The sequence below is a fragment of the Bacillus rossius genome, chromosome 14, assembly GCF_032445375.1.
Source record: "Bacillus rossius redtenbacheri isolate Brsri chromosome 14, Brsri_v3, whole genome shotgun sequence".
Classification (NCBI taxonomy): domain Eukaryota; kingdom Metazoa; phylum Arthropoda; class Insecta; order Phasmatodea; family Bacillidae; genus Bacillus; species Bacillus rossius.
In genome coordinates, this window is record NC_086341.1 from 11,723,561 (window position 1) to 11,739,858 (window position 16,298).

The 16,298-nt window shown below is 39.1% G+C and overlaps 1 protein-coding gene across 3 annotated transcripts in view; it reads left to right on the top strand.

Annotated features, from left to right (window-relative positions):
- Positions 1–16,298, top strand: part of LOC134539148 (rho guanine nucleotide exchange factor 11-like) — a 517,952-nt gene that overhangs the window by 297,063 nt on the left and 204,591 nt on the right. For all 3 annotated transcript variants that reach the window (XM_063380904.1, XM_063380905.1, XM_063380906.1), the window contains one exon: positions 15,308–15,386. In XM_063380904.1, coding sequence (XP_063236974.1) covers positions 15,308–15,386 — 79 coding nt within the window. The remainder of the gene's footprint in view (positions 1–15,307; positions 15,387–16,298) is intronic.

The following is a 16,298-nucleotide window of genomic DNA, read 5'->3' on the forward strand; positions in this document are numbered from 1 at the left end:
GAAAAAAAACATGTTTCTGAAAGTAGTACAAATCAACCTGTTGATTGTTTGTGTAAATTTACTCAAAGATGCAGTACATATAACTGTCGGTTGTGGTTAACATAGGTACACTTGCGTGCATGTGTAAATTTATGTATCACGGAGTGAAAATAAACAAACATCTATGACATATTTACCAAAACATAGAAATTGTACTTTTACACTTTTGGTAGTATTTCTACTTGAGCACAAGAGTAAAAACACATTAACATCGGTGGAGAAACTGCTGACACGTATGTTCAGTGTAAAGTTATACGCTTTTTTTACAGTGTATATTTTTGACAGAATGCGAGATATTTGCGTAAATGCTTTCAGTGTCAAGCTGTCATGGATACGTGATTCTGCTGTTGATCTGCAACGATATGCACATATCGGCCTTTTGCCGTGCGCCATCGGTTTTAGGTGGGCCAATTAATTTCGCAATTTTGATCGAATTGCTGATCCGGCGAGGACCGTCGGATATCGGTTCCGCGAGGGAATCGAGTTGCGCGGACGGTAATCAGCTTGAGCGCTTTACGCAACGCGCCGGGCTCGTGTTCCGTTACACGCTCCGAGCAGTGATGCCAACTACTAGAGTGTTTCCCCTAGGACCAACTTCGAATCCCCCCTAGATTTCGATTAAAAAAAAACCCTAAAAGTTTCCATTGTACACCCTGTTTGAGAGCTAAAATTATTTTCTCTTGAACCTTACATTACCTTATTTTTTCTGCCCAAACAGCGCTTAATAATTTTGAAGAAAAAAAAACATTCAGTATCTACAAGTTTATATATGTACGAATTCAATTTCGGTTTAAAGAATACATGTTTACTAACCTTGAAGTTCTGGATCGGTCTCCCAATATTTCGTAAATTTTTGCTGATAATTTTTTTTTTTTTTTTCATTCTTGAAAAGATTTGAACACGAATAATTAATCATTGTTCTTGTTTTTTTTTATTCCTTGACACCACAGAAAAACATAAACGACTTACTTTGCAACCCAATAATACTCGCGAGTACACAGCAAACTAACGGACACAAACTCAACCAGATAACTTAACAACGTGAATACGTTGAACGATAAAAGTAAAAAAACTGAATTCTCTTGACCAGCAAGTTGTTGTTGGTCGTAGTGCTAATTTCAGCCACCAGCGCCACTTGTGTTGGTTTTTTTTTTTACTTTGTTTTCAAGATATACGCTTTAATTTAACGCTCTCAAAATTTTTCTTAAATAATGTACCCGCTAAAAAATTCCCCCTAGAGAATCCTCCTAAATAAATGTACCCCCTAAAATAAAAAACATTACATCTTGGTTATCCCTAAATTTGGGGGTAAAACCCCCAAGTTGGCATCCCTGGCTTCAAGCGCTCTGTGTGAGCTGGTCGTGGGCTAGACCCAGACACAGGGGATACAGATCCTTACATCACTTTCAGAATGCATCTACCATAACGTAGCGATAGTATTTATTTTCAGCATGAATTCGTGATTAGGACAGTAATCCTAAAAAGAAAAAAAAATTGTTCAAAACTGCTTATATTTATATATGTTAATAATTATTAATGTAGCTTAACGTATGTTAGTAAAACGAACTTGGGCAAGATTTTTTTTTGCATCAGTTATAAAATGCATCCAATACACAGTCACGGTGGTGTGACCAGACGTCTTATTTATGCACAGTCCGTGAATGTTGTCATAAAAATGATGCTCTGAAACATTTTCCGCGCCCACAAAAAAAAAGACATCACGTGCCGGGTTGCGAGTTGAAGACCTCTTAAATTACAGCATATGGTCACAGTATAGTCATAATTTTCTTTTTCTGGCATTATCGTCAGGTTTTCGTGATGATCCGAACGCATTTAACATTAACTGGGGATGGGACACTGTCCGAAAACACCGATTTAAAGAACGCGTGTGTTCTATCTAGTTTACTTCGTATTAGGTTGGTGCCAAGCAAAGAAAAGCCATTGCAATTTGAGTGTAGTGTTTGATTTATTTATCAACGTAATCAGCCTTGTATTGTGCTCGGTACCAATCACAACCAAAAATGGCGTAATAATCACAAATTATATTTTTATAAAGTCTTCCACACTTACGTCTATCATCGTATCTGTATTATTCGTGTCTTATCAAAAATTGTACTCGTCGAATCGAGGTTGTTCCGCCACATCGTGTGTGGTCAACGCATGGACCACAAGTCACGCTCTCTTAGCCATCTTTATTTCAGTATACGTGGGCATGGTTCAGTATGATTTTTAAGCAAATGCTTACATGTTTTTTGAGGAATTAGACACAGGGCTTACGTTTGTCCGCTCCAACCGATTTGGACTCAGTTTCCTGGCAGCTGGTGGGCATGTTATTCGTTACTGAGTATATAATCAGGTTTTTAAAAGTTTCTTCCTTGGTATTCGTGAGTGGATGGATGTTGTTCAGTTACGCTGACTTTTGTTTGTGAGAGACAACATAAAACCGTTAAAAACAATTCTGCTGCGATTTTTTTTTTCTTTTGGGAGCTTGGACCAGTTGAAACCAAACAGTTCGAAGAAATCTTACCGGATCACAGTACCGTTCTCCAGGATTACCAATTGCGAAAAATCTGGGTTCTATCCAACTCTACTCTCTCCCCCAACCAAAAATCGAATCTCTCCTCTCCCTCAATCAAAAATCGAATCTCTCCTCTCCCTCAATCAAAAATCGAACCTCCTTCTCCCCTAATCGAGAAAAGAATCTCCCTTCTCTCTCAATCTAAATCAAACCCTTCCTCTCCCCAAATCGAATTCGACCCCTCCAATCCCCCAATGGAAATCAACCCCTTCCCCTCCCCCGTTTGAAATCAAACCCTTCCTCTCCCCCAATCGAGAATCGAACCCATAATCTCCTCCAATCGAGAATCGAACCCCTCCTCTCCCCGAAACGAGAATCGCGCCGTACCTCTACCCCAATCAAGAATGAACCCCCCCTCTCCTCCAATCGAGAATCTAACCCGGTTTGCCTTGGTGCTAAGTGATCTGAACACTCTCGAAAAATAATTCATCGCTATCCTGGCAATATTTTCTTTCTACCGGTAGTTTATTGTTTTGTAACGTCGGCAAGCCAACCCTCGATAACTTGTTCCTTTGTTGCGTCGTCGAGTGCGATACGCGCGCGGCATGGCTTGGCGCGCGTCGACCGGGGCTGTTGCCAGTTCCCTCATGTGATCCGTCAATCTGCTTGGTGCGTTCTTCAGAGGCCTGCATTGTGCGCTCTCGAGGAAAGCAGACTAAGGAATATTCTGCCGAAAAACACTGCGGAAGTCCTATCCTCAGCTGGAGAAACGCACAGATCATATCGAATTACTGGTACATCCTGATGCACCACCTGAATCTAATCCGTTATATACTATATGTAATATGTATATATACTATATATATATACCGTATATACTATATGTAATCTTCAAATTATCCTCTTCCTTTGTGTCCTTGTTTTCTATAAGGGGTCGTCTTTTCACTGCTATTATCCTTGTTCTTGCTTCTTGATTATGATTCACATTTCTCACGTCAAAATCTCGTCCAATTTCGTTCATACTTAATCTCCATTACGTCTAGATTATAATAAGATTAAAATGTCGTACTCATGCCCATGTCCCATAACCGTGTCGTAAGTCACGTTAAAGGCTCTCGTATATTCGCGCGGTCGCATCTGTCTGTTCGTGTTGTCCGACCTTGCTGTCTGATGCATTTTCTTTAGCAGCCGCGTTCATTTGTCGCATGCATCTAGTCCATACGTGAGCATACGTAGAGGGCAGCACAGTAGATTGTTATAGATATTTCTCTTAGCTTTTGATGGATTTCATATGACTTAGGGTTTTAACATAATATTTAGGCCAATCATGCCTTATGTGATTCATTTTATTTCCTTTTTCGGGTACCGTTCGAAAGCAACTTATTGAAAAATAAAATATAGTAAAATGGCGCCTAAGACAAGATGATAAAAACCACAGTTGTTTGGGAATAATTAATTCAGCGCAATTTCAGAGTGTGCTTATGCTCATAATGCTTCCCTTTGGCGAGTATTGCTCATGGCGTCGGGCGCAGACGGAGCGGTCTGACCTCGGAGGTCGGACAGACAACTCCGCGCGACCGAGCCACCGGCACCTGACGACATGGGTCACGTGGCAGGGTGTCCACAGCAGGGGCATAGCCAGGGGGTGTGTTTTGGGTGTCCAAACACCCCCCGAAATATTAAAAAATATATATATGAACTTATGACAAGATTTACACTTGTCTAGCTGTTGCAAATGCACTTAGATGAGACCAAGAAAGAACCCTTGAGCCGATAACCCTTAATATTCAGCAATGAGTTTTCAACAGTGTCTCGTTAAAAATATCATAAAGTCGGGACACAAATTTATGTTATTTAAATCCAATATTTTAATTACGAAAGTGCTCAAATAGCACCAAATTGCACATTAAAGTCAAAAAAATTCCGGGGGAGGGCCACCGGACCCCCCCTCCCTAGTACGGGGGCAGGATGTAAGTAAACACTCCCCGAAAAGAAATCCTGCCTACGCCCTTGTCCGCAGTTAGTACTTTCGTACTAGATCTAGTACTTTTATAAGTTTTTTTAGTGGTCTAGTACATTTACGCTCAAATCTAGTACTTTATTTCTTTAATATAATAATATTACAGTAACTACAATATGTTTTATTATTAAGCGTCATTATTTTTAAAAACTACGGAATGTGTGTGTGTGTGTGTGGTGATTTTTAAGTTAGAGTATTGCAATGTCATAATAACTTCCTAAATTGTTAAAACCTTAACAAATTATAATGTAGTATTTTTTTTTTTCGAATCTAGTACTTTTTTCTCGCCTAAGTTGGTACGAAATATTTTTTTTTTTCCTTGCGGACACCTTGGTCACTAGTCCGTTCCCATCTGCCAGTGCGAAGCGTGTCCTCGCAGGAGTGCGAGGGGTGCAGCGTGCTACCACTGCTCCTGTCGGAACTTTCCCAACAGGATGTTTACCTGGACGCCCGATACGCGGCCGCTGCTGGGTTCAAACGGCGCGGGCGCCGGCTCCGGTCTGACAGGTGTTTCCTCGGAAGACGGACCCGGACAGAGCCCCGTTGTCCGCGCGCTCCCGTGCCAAGATCTGCCCGCCTCGTCTCCGTGACGCGCTGGCAACAGCCAGTCGGCGGTTAGCAACACCGCCCTGGGAAGCCTACAACTCACTTAGTTTCGGTTCCCTGCAAGAATTTCCGAAGATTTCCGAAGTTTTGCGTTTTGGTATCAACGCCACTTCAGCCGCTGAATCAGAAGTTTCCAATGAAAACAAGCATGTTGTGACTGACCTAACCTAACCTAATCCTTAGATATTATTTTTTAATTTCAATTTTTTGAGAGAAATCCGAAGTTGCACGAACGTGGCAGGGAACCGAAACTACGTGAGTTGTAGGCTTCCCACACCGCCCTCGGCACGTGAGGGGGTGGGTGGGATATACGACGTCCGCCCTCCCAGAAGCCATAAACAAGCTCGTGGAGATTTCGGCGGAGGCGATAATGGCGTTATTTTTAAGCGGTGCAAAGTGAGCCGTTACGTTTTCAAGGTATTTCTTCTCCCCCACCACCAAAATAAAAAAATAAAAAAATCCTGTATCCTCCACTGAGTAGAATCTCGGAGCAATGGGTCTTGAGTCAGGATCTTTGCCCGCAGCGACAGTTTTTCAAGAGTGGGAGGGAAAAAAATACGGGGGAGCTGAATTGTTGCCCCTTGGAAGGGCAGCCCTTCAGGATTTTTCTGACAGTAGCGTTTTTGAAAGGTTGTCTTGAATTGTTGTCCCTTGGATGGGCAGCCCTTCAGGATTTATCTGATAGTGGTTAGTTTAGGTTAGGTTAGGCTAAGTTAGGTTAGGACACTTTACAAACTAACCACTGTCAGAAAAATCCTGAAGGGCTGCCCATCCAAGGGGCAGAATTTTCAGTCGCCCAAAAAATACAGAGTACTGAAACAACAGTCGCAGAGTAGCCTACATGTAACTGTTCAATTGAGAAAGTGTTTACGTACGTGTAGTATTGCGGTATTCTCCACGCTACACCGTGATTACCAACCAACACGACACTTGAGATACACGGTATAGATCAGTGACGTCAAAGGGTCAGCAACCACTTAATAATTAACGTGTGCGTTAAATAAACTGTTTCGTCAGTAAAATATGAAAAAAAAAATTAAATCACTGATAAATTAAAAATACTTATAGATCTTATTTCGGGCATTAAAAATATTGGTGATACGTTTGATAATTGTTTAACTTAAAGATGGAGTATCGTCAATGTTGCGATACCTGTGTATTGCCGTAGCAGACAAAAAGAAACTTTATTTCATCAGCATGTGGATAATCTAAACGGTACATCACGAACTAGACTTATCAAATTCATCACTTTTTTTTTTCCGCAACAACACCCGCCTGTACTATCCAAATTAGAATACTTATCTGTAATCTAGAATGCAATAACAGCTACGAATTCCGCACTAGACTAGAAAATATCCAGAACAAAAACTTAGATTAACATGCGAAAATTTTGAGTCTCACAACATTCCTTTTGACTATGCTACATTTTTTATATAATTCTGAAATAAATTCCCTATCCATTGGTCGTTCCACCATTTAACCAAGAAACTGAGAAGAGCGAAAGCATGGTGAATTACGATAATACCAAAATAACACCGAAAAGTAGCATGTCAATACATCACCGCATAACACCGGACTGCAAGTTAAGGGGGTGCCTCCCATTTCAGGTCATGATTTTATATTTATATTAATCACTCATCAACTTTTAGACTTTTTGAATTGTTTAACTGTCACGAAATGAAAAATATATACAGCGTATATTTTTTGCATGATTAGCTGCCAAAGTTACATTTTTAACGTTTTTGGGTTGTACAAATAAGGAGAATTTAATATATTGCAGAACTGAACCTTTTTATGTTTAACTGCAATGCCACTGGCTACCTCATGATATTGTTTGCATTTCAATCGCAATAACTGATTTCATGTTTCTTGGCTGTCAAATTATAACAAATTTGAGGATTTTGAAAAGTCAGGTCAAATTAATTAATAATTTTCTGAAAGACATTCAAACCATTTATTGAAGTAGCCAGTGGCATTGCAGTTAAACCTAAAATGGTTAATGTCTCCAATAAAGTAAATTCTCCTTATTTGTACAACCCAAAAAAGTTAAAAATGTAACTTTGGCAGCTAATTATGTAAAAAGTATACGCTGTATATATTTTTCATTTCGTGAAAGTTAAACAATTGAAAAAGTATACACGTTTATCTGTAATTACTGTAAATTTAAAATATTGACCTGAAATGGGAGGCACCCCCTTAACACACATAATTAGCACTGAAATGCAAGTTATATCACGGAACTAAGCAGCATTTAACCAAAACTTAATTGAAATTGCAAAAAAATACTTTAATTTTTTTTAATTCAAAGAAGTCATTATTTCAGGACAAAAAAAACTGCACCACAGTGCATCGATTAGAGAAAAAAATGTAATTTTTTTATTGTGACCCTTATTGGATCACCTTTAAACCACAAATGCTCGCAAATAATTATTTTTTACGTGACAACGTCTAATATATCGATGAACGCCGGTTGCAAGCACGAAAAAGGTTGACTCATTGTCCCGTTATCGCATTACGCTCATTGTCCCGTTACGCTAATATTACGCTTGCGCCGCATCTATCTCTCTTCCACTCGATTGGAACAACCATCGATTTGACTTTTTCGAGGCACATTAAACTTGAAACACTCCCATTCGTTTCCTACTTTTCCTATCATCGTCCTATCCTTAACAGAATAACACAGATTGGAAGAAGTTAAATAACAAACATGTATAAAAGTTATAGTTAAAATAATCTGTTCGTTAAAGTAATAAACATATTTGAATTAATGAGTGCAAATAAAAGTAAATTTATCAATTAAATTGTAGATTTCATTTCACTCCTTTGTATCCATACAAAATAGTCATAATTCAATTTTATTCATAAAGTATGCAATCATTTCATCAATGTTTTGTTATGACTTTGTCACGTTAAACTATCGTCCGTAAATCGAAATTTACAGACAACCAATTATTTTTTTTTTGTTCTGAATGTATCTCGATTGTCTGTTTTGGAGCACTTTATTAAGTATTATTTTATGTTAAAGATGCAGGAATCAAATGCATGAAGTAATTATTATAAACGAGTAGGTATTTGTGATTGAAAGCCGTGGAATCTCGCGTGTAGCTGTATGTGGAGCGAGTGTGCGCGCCGCCCGGTGGTTGCCGCCGGGCGCCGCCAGAGCTCTCTGAGGTCGCGCGCGCGAGGGGGAAGGGAGGGGAGATGTTGGTTGAGTGGAGGGGGTCCGATGCGCATCGGTCCCGGACGCAGCCTCAGTGCGACCCGCGGCGCCGACAGAGACGAACGGACGGACGGACAGACGCGCGCTGCCCTCAGCGATGGTGCTGGCGGAGGCGGCGCTGGAACGCGGCGCCGCCATGTTCCACAGGAAGAGGAGCGGCGCGGGACTGGCCGCCGCCGCCGCCGGCGACGAGCGATCCTCTGCGTCCCCGCCCGCCGCCGGGTCAGTTCTCTGCCCGCTGAAGGGCGTATCTTGCGTCGGTTGAGGCGGGGTCGCTGGCAGTAGCGGATCCAGAGGGGGGGGGGGGGCTAAGGGGCTCAAGCCCCCTCCAAAAGCATCCGGGTTCACTATTGTTTTTAGTGTTTGCCCTCGATAAAGCCTAGCCTCAGCTGGGTCAAGCCTCCGCCCCGAACCAAAAATCCTGGATGCGCCACTGGTCGCTGGTGTCTCCTCTGGACTGGCGCGCAGTCTTCTCGTCGTGCTTTTGAGCGGTGACCGTCAATGAAGAGAAATAGTGTCTATAGAGCATCCCACTCTTAGATTGCAGTGTGGAAGTAAATGGGCGCATTCTCTCTCTCTCTAACACACGCCGATTGCCGTTAGCACTGTCCTTGTTTCTTCGTGCGTTGTTGCCAAATATCAAACGAAATTTAAAATTTTAATTTTTGGACCAAGCTTTTTTTCATATTGTATAGAATCAAAATACGCATCAGGCAATGCTTATTTTGAATACTTAACAATATTTTAAGTGTCCGAAAAAATTAAAAAACATAACTTATTCGCTGCGAACTGTTTTGAAGTATTCCGATATGTTTCACATCAAAAAAAGAAAGCCTACATGTGTATTTCATTCAGATTTTTTTTATTAGTAAATTAATGCCTTAGGATGCCACCGAACAAATGTTAAGACAAAAACTGTACAGGTTTCACTTAAATAATTTTTTTTAATTTATTGAAATGCATTTTCTCACAAACTGAAACATCAAAAAGTTGACCCGCGGAAAATTTTTTTTCTATAAAAGATAGATGGGGGACGAAAGCGAGAAAAATGTTCACAATGAATTGAATTAGTTTTTAAAAGCAGCCCCATCTCAATTGCTTCTACAATTTCCGTGGAAATAGCTGTTAAAGATGTGTCTTATCAGTACAAGAGCGCGCGCTGCCGTCGTAAGAGGAAACAGGGTCGTGTGTTTAGATAAGTGGGGTTCTGTCCTACAAGCAATTTCAAATACATGGCTTCCTTAGTCAACAAAAAATATTATAATCGATTCTTGAACATAATATGTAAAATGTATGAAATAAATACGAAGGAATTCAATAGCGATCATGGTACAAAATTTTGAATTACTTTTCTATCCTTCTCAACACCAAGCATCTTATCAAACATTGTTTTAGACAAAGTTTTGGAAAATAACTATGATATTATTACAAACAATTTAAACAGATTTGATAAGGTGTCTACTAAGGCAGTTACGTTTTTTTGTCCGGTGAAAATTTTTTTCGAACCCATGCAGTTATGGCTGGTCGTATCAAAAATGTATTTAGAAAAAATTTTTCGGCATTAGGTAATCCGAGTTATCATACGTTAAAACGGATTCGATATTATTCATATTATGGGAGTTGTTGCGATTTTTCTGTTTTTCAAAAAATCTTCCCCATTTCGAACCAATTGTTCGGATTTTTCCCATAACTTACTCGACCGAGAATTTCCATTACTGTATTTTATTTATCATTTTTGATATGACTTGTCCAAAAATACGGCATTTATCGGGCCCATGAAAATGTGATAAATATATATAATTATATGTATGGGATTTTTAGAACAGAAAAGAAAACTATAAGAAATTTTCGTCTACAATAGGTAGTTTTTATTTGAAATTTACATAAAAGTGGCATTATTACAAATTTATATGTGTAATAGTATAAAATATTATAAATTACGATATGATTTCTTAAAATGCTTCTTGTTCGATCCAAATTACAAATACACGCATCTCCTGAAATTCGTAATGTGTTAGAGATTTGGCAACAGCGCGCGCCATAAGCCGTGTACTGCAATCTAAGAGTGGGACGGGCTATAGAAACACGCCTTCAAACCACGTTAACTCTTCTGAAAATACATTGTACTTATCGGCCCCTCAGCGAATTATTAAATTTTCTTTTCGTAATCAGACCCCTATTCGGATATCTCGAGTGGTTTTCAGATAGCGTTGTTTTTTTGTTTTTTTGTTGTTTTTTTTTCCTGGAGCTCTTGCACGCCGTGTGTGTTCCACGGGTAGGCGGGGCCCTCTTAAACGTCCAGGAACGTAATTATTAAGTTACTAAGAAACTTGATGGCATCCCAGGCGTTTCGTACGGTAAATTTCACGCAAACGTCGTTTTGCTGTTGGCTGCTCGTACGTATGCCCTGGATAGAACGCAGAATTTTATTTCTTTGGGGGAGTTGGGGGGGGGTAAGGGGCAGATAGAGGTAAAACCTATTTTTTGAATATTGCTTGCTTTCAAATTATTTTCTTTTATTAGGATGTCCCTTGCGTACTTTACTGTATATGGCAAAGATATATTTTGGGAAATACTGTTTGTTTTATTTAGTTCAGCATATTATGTATGCTGTAAAAAAACAAATTTTAGCCCATGAAATTCCAAGTATGCAAACACAAATATAATGCTGTTAGCTATTTAAAAAATAATAATAAGAAGTCGTTTTTAGGCCTCGGAATGTTTAAACTCTTTAATGGATAGGTTAGTTCGTAACTGTACGTGTGTTAGTGTTAAATTATTTTGTAGAGTGTTGGTATTCTGCGTAACCCTTTTGATCGCCATTTGCTTACTTGCGTTTTATTGTAAGCATAAATATATTTGTTTTCTGATAGGTGTGCGTGGAAATTGGCATCACTGGCGTCGTAAAGCCTTGGTAGGTTTCACGCATCGCATTTAATACCGAGAAGAAAAATTAAAATAAACGAGTTAAAAAAAATGGCGTGATGTGCCGCCTATTTTAAGAATGATTTATTAGGGTGTCACGATAAAAAAAAGAAGGGGGGTAGAAAACGTTAGTCTAGAGCAGCGGTTCCCAATTTTTTTTTTTTTCGGCCAGGGAATCGTATGATCGACTTATCTTTTGGCGGAACCCCAACTCCTTCAGAGAAAGTTATTTGACAGTAATTGTGCCTGCTTTATTCTACGTTCGTCCTGACCCGCGGAGCCCCATGGTTCCGCGGAACACCTTTATGGGAACCATAGCGTCTGTTTTAAGTATGTCATCCTGGGCGCGTGTGTGCCAATCACCACTCAAGTCCTGCTTGTCCGTCAGACGTCGCTCGCGGCTATCGGCGCAGTCTTGAGCGGGGTACGCACCACAACGCCGAACGTACAATAACGCCGAATGCCAAATTGACTACAACGCCGACAGCTAGAAAACTGCTGTGTACCACAACGACAAATTACCACAACGCCGAAATACATTAACGCCGAAAGATGTCATTGCAGGACTGCCACGAAGGTTAGGTTAGGTAAGGTTAGCACACAAATTCATTCAGTTGTTTTTTTCATTTTGCTCCTGTGGCCCTCCCTCCCCGCAGCAACATTTTTCGGCGTTACTGTATTTCGGCGTTGTGGTACACAGCAGTTTTCTAGCTGTCGGCATTGCGGTCAATTTGGCATTCGGCTTTATGGTTTTCGGCGTTATTGTACGTTCGGCGTTGTGGTAACGACCCTCTTGAGCGCGGGTGTGGAGTTGCTATCAGGACGGAGAGGAGGAGCCGCTAAGGGCGACGCCTGCACGTTCTTCAAGTGCTCCGTCGCCTCTGCGTGCTGACGTACTGACGTGCGGGCGTTCTTTCGGGTTACTTAAGGGGGTGGTATGCTAAATTATTTTGTGTTTAATATTTCTTTTTTTTTTTTGCGCATGATTTAACATAAGTTCATAATACAAACTCATGTAAATGTTGATAAATGGTTTTTTTTATACTAAAATACTTATCAGTTAATGGAATTTGATAACGTAAAAGAATATTTCTATGTCAGCCTTAACATGTAAGTACTGAAAGCCGTAGCCTTCGTAAAACTTTTAAATTTTAGTACATAATTTGTAAATCGATAAAATATTTTTTTATATACATTTAATGAATGATATACTTAAAATACAAGATTCCTAAGGTAAAGGCTATATACGAAGGGTTAATCCAAACCTGTATTCAAACATTATTTCACGCTTTCAGTACACTCTAGGACTGACAGAAATTTACAACTTCATAATAGCAATAAAACGTTTTGGTAGAAAAAACTTATATAAACTCTTAGATGTCGTTATATTATGTATTTATTAGAAATAATGTGCAAAAACACAATGTTGAAAGGAAAATAATTTACGGTACTACCTTCTTAAGGCTTGGTTTCAAAAGTCATGTTGATTAGTTTTTCATTTTATCGTCATTAATATTATGTCTCCCTAGCATTTGTTGTTATATGAGCAATATTTTCAACAGAAATTTTCTTAGTATATAATATAATTGGTGTCTCGCGTACGTGATGGTAATTATTACTTTCGCAACTTAACACATCCATTATATTACATATTTTAAATATCTGTTTTAAATATTTGGGACAACAACAAATGCAACGGAGTTGTCGTTTTAAAAATTATAGAAAGAGATTTTAAATAATTGCAGTAACTAAAAAAATTGGTTGTCTAAAGTCGGTTTACGGACGATATGTTAACGTGACGTCATAACAAAACATTGATGAAATGATTGCATACTTTTATGAATAAAATTGAATCATTTTTATTGAATTGTCACTATTTTGTATGGATACAAAGAAGGAGTGAAATGAAATCTACAATTTAATTGATAAATTTACTTTTATTTGCACTCAATAATTCAAATATGTTTATTACTTTAACGAAGAGATTATTTTAACTATAACTTTTATACATGTTTTCTATTTAACTTCTTCCAATCTGTGTTATTCTGTTAAGGATAGGACGATGATAGGAAAAGTAGGAAACGAATGGGAGTGTTTCAAGTTTAATGTGCCTCGAAAAAGTCAAATCGATGGTTGTTCCAATCGAGTGGAAGAGAGATAGATGCGGCGCAAGCGTACAATGAGCGTAACGGGACACAGCGTAACGGGAAATTTTTTCGTGCGTGCAGCCGGTGTTCATCGATATTTTAGACGTCGTCACGTCAAAAAAAAATCGTAATCATACTGCGTGTTGGAAATTTTTAACTGTTATCTTGTCAGATAGGCTAATGATACAGCTGGGGGGAAACACAAAGGGAAAATACAGGGGAAACTGGCTGGCGTGAGTTACAGCATTGAATGGCATAGTGACGCTGTAGTTGATTTGGCGGCTCTGGCCTGTGAATTGGGTCGCGACGTAAAAGGAAGCGGCGATATCTGCGTGGGCGACAGACTCACAGAGCGCGTGGGACGAGAGCGCACTGCATCGAAGCACGCACTCAACTGCCTTGTGGCATACTCGGGTCCAAGTGGGAAACACCGGGGAACAGCGACAGCTGAAATAATTTTATTATTGTCGTGAATTAAAATGAAATAACGGTTCTTGCGTCTGAACAAATAATTATAGCATGGAAACGTTCAGAACCTTGCTGGATGTGATGAATGACGAGTCTCTTAAACGTCTCTGAACGTATTTATTCAAACTATAATTTAAAAAAAACACTTGTAGCCATAAGATAATTCAATGTTTAACCAAAAACCATTGGATTGTTTCTTATTTGTTGCCAGAATTTGTGGTGTGAGAATCGTTAAGTTTACTTATCTGATGGAACATCATTTATCATGCATGCTCATAAACCATTGAAGCTACTTGTTTCGCCCTCATTTAAGGGGGACGTACAGGCACCTGGAAGTCGCTATCTTGGTTTCAGCATCTTTTAGACACTAACGAATTTTTGTTATTAGATTTTCTAAACTTAGTTTCTCTAAAGATTAGTACATAATCAGTGAAATGCCTGAATGCCTGCGGTGCTAAAAAAAAATTTATTTGCCTTAATCTAAATAAATTTACAGGTACTAAGTTCACTTATTTTTAACATGAAACCAAAATAATAGTCTTGATATACCAACAAAACATTCCAAAGCTGGTTAAGAGTGCGGTAAAACCCTCTAATTTCTTCCACGTGTGTTTTTACACTAAGAACAGAATTCGGAAGTCAAAATAGGGTGTATTTTCTACGAAGTTCCAGTTATCTTCAATTACGAAGAAAACTTCGTTTCATTGAGGTGAAGACTTCATAAAAAAAAATGTCCGTAAATTTACTGTGATTTTTTAACAGTGCGAATGGCTGCTACAAACAGTTTTCCCTGTGGAATCGTTCGGGTTTATTATTTAATTAATCTTCGGGGATGGCCACAGCTGTAGTAATATTTTCAATGGGCACTATGTCACGGATCTGTTAATGTACGATCTCTGGCTGAATGAAGGCGAATTTTCAAAGTTTAAAAGTTGCAAAATTGTTGTGGCATTGAAACACATAGTACCGTAAAACAGTGTGAATAGAAACAGCGGGGTGAATAGAAACATTCTGCTCAAAAAAATCTTTATGAATAAAATCATTATTAATTTTCTTTTAATATTTAGCAAGTTATTTCCCAACATAATTAAGCGTGATTTTTTATTGAAGAATTGGGTTTTTTTTATTCTCTGAACGGACTGTTTCTATTCAACCCGCCGTTTCCATTCACCCAGTTTTACGGGTACTGTATTTTAAGTAAAAGTGTTGTCAGAATGGAGTGAAGGGTCGCGAATGCTTTTTTCGTGACATGTGCAGACAGGCTGGAGGATCCAGTTTCTACATGTAGTTCCTGGTGCTGTAGAGCTGTAGAGCTGTAGAGCTGTAGAGCTGAGTGCTGACTCGGTGCTTGTTCTTGTCCCCAGCATCCAGCATGTCCCGAAGAAGCCCACCTCGACCTCCATCAACCGCTCCGAGAGCTACAAGGAGAGGATGCACCCCAAGGTCAGTGAAACCTTACCCCCTTGGGCCCCCGATTGCGCTTGCAAAATTGTGACCGTGAGAAGGGGTTGATAAACAAAATAATGTCAAAACTTCGTTTTACGAAGAGAAAAAAAAATTCTGTATATTTTAAATCTTCTGTGCTTATTGCGTGGATATTGGTCAAATTCAGAGGCAGTGTACAATATATAAAGCACCGTATCCAACATGACATGTTAATTAACCCCCACGCGGCAAAATTTTCGACTTCCTCCCCCCTCCACCTCATGCGAATCGTACAGAATTTGCCCCTGTGACCTCGTCCAGCATCGACATTCTGCGTGGGGCTGGTACGTGGGTACGGGTCAAGAAAAATCACGAAATTGCGTAACTGGTCACGAGAGAGGATAAAAAGGGGGGAAAGTTCCCGAAATAAACTGTAATGGTGCTGGAAATCATGATTTCCATCAGCCATTTGGTAACTTTCATTTCACTCTTCGACGGATCTCTTCAGTTCGTATTAGCACATTCAGTATAAGTAGTTTGATATTACCCACTTACAGTCATGTGGAAGTTATCTCTGGGGAAAAAAAGTTTTTTGTTTTCTAACGTAAAAATCAGCATGTTCCTGAAAATTGTTACGTAGTTCAATTTTGTGTAAAATTTGCTCATGTTCAATTTTGCTGAGTTAAAAAAAAAAAAAAAACACTATGGGATACAAAATAATCTGTAAAAAGATTATAAGGTCTCTAATCTAGAAGTCGATACGTTCTTACATATAGCAGGTCAGTTACTCGTTAAAATGTATATATATATTTTAATTTTGTTGTAATGTAAAAAAAAACGTATTTATGTGAAAAATAAATTCGTAGGAAAATCAAACAAGTTGTAGACAGATGTTAGCTCGTGTGGAAACTCTTTGGATCGTCAACCGAC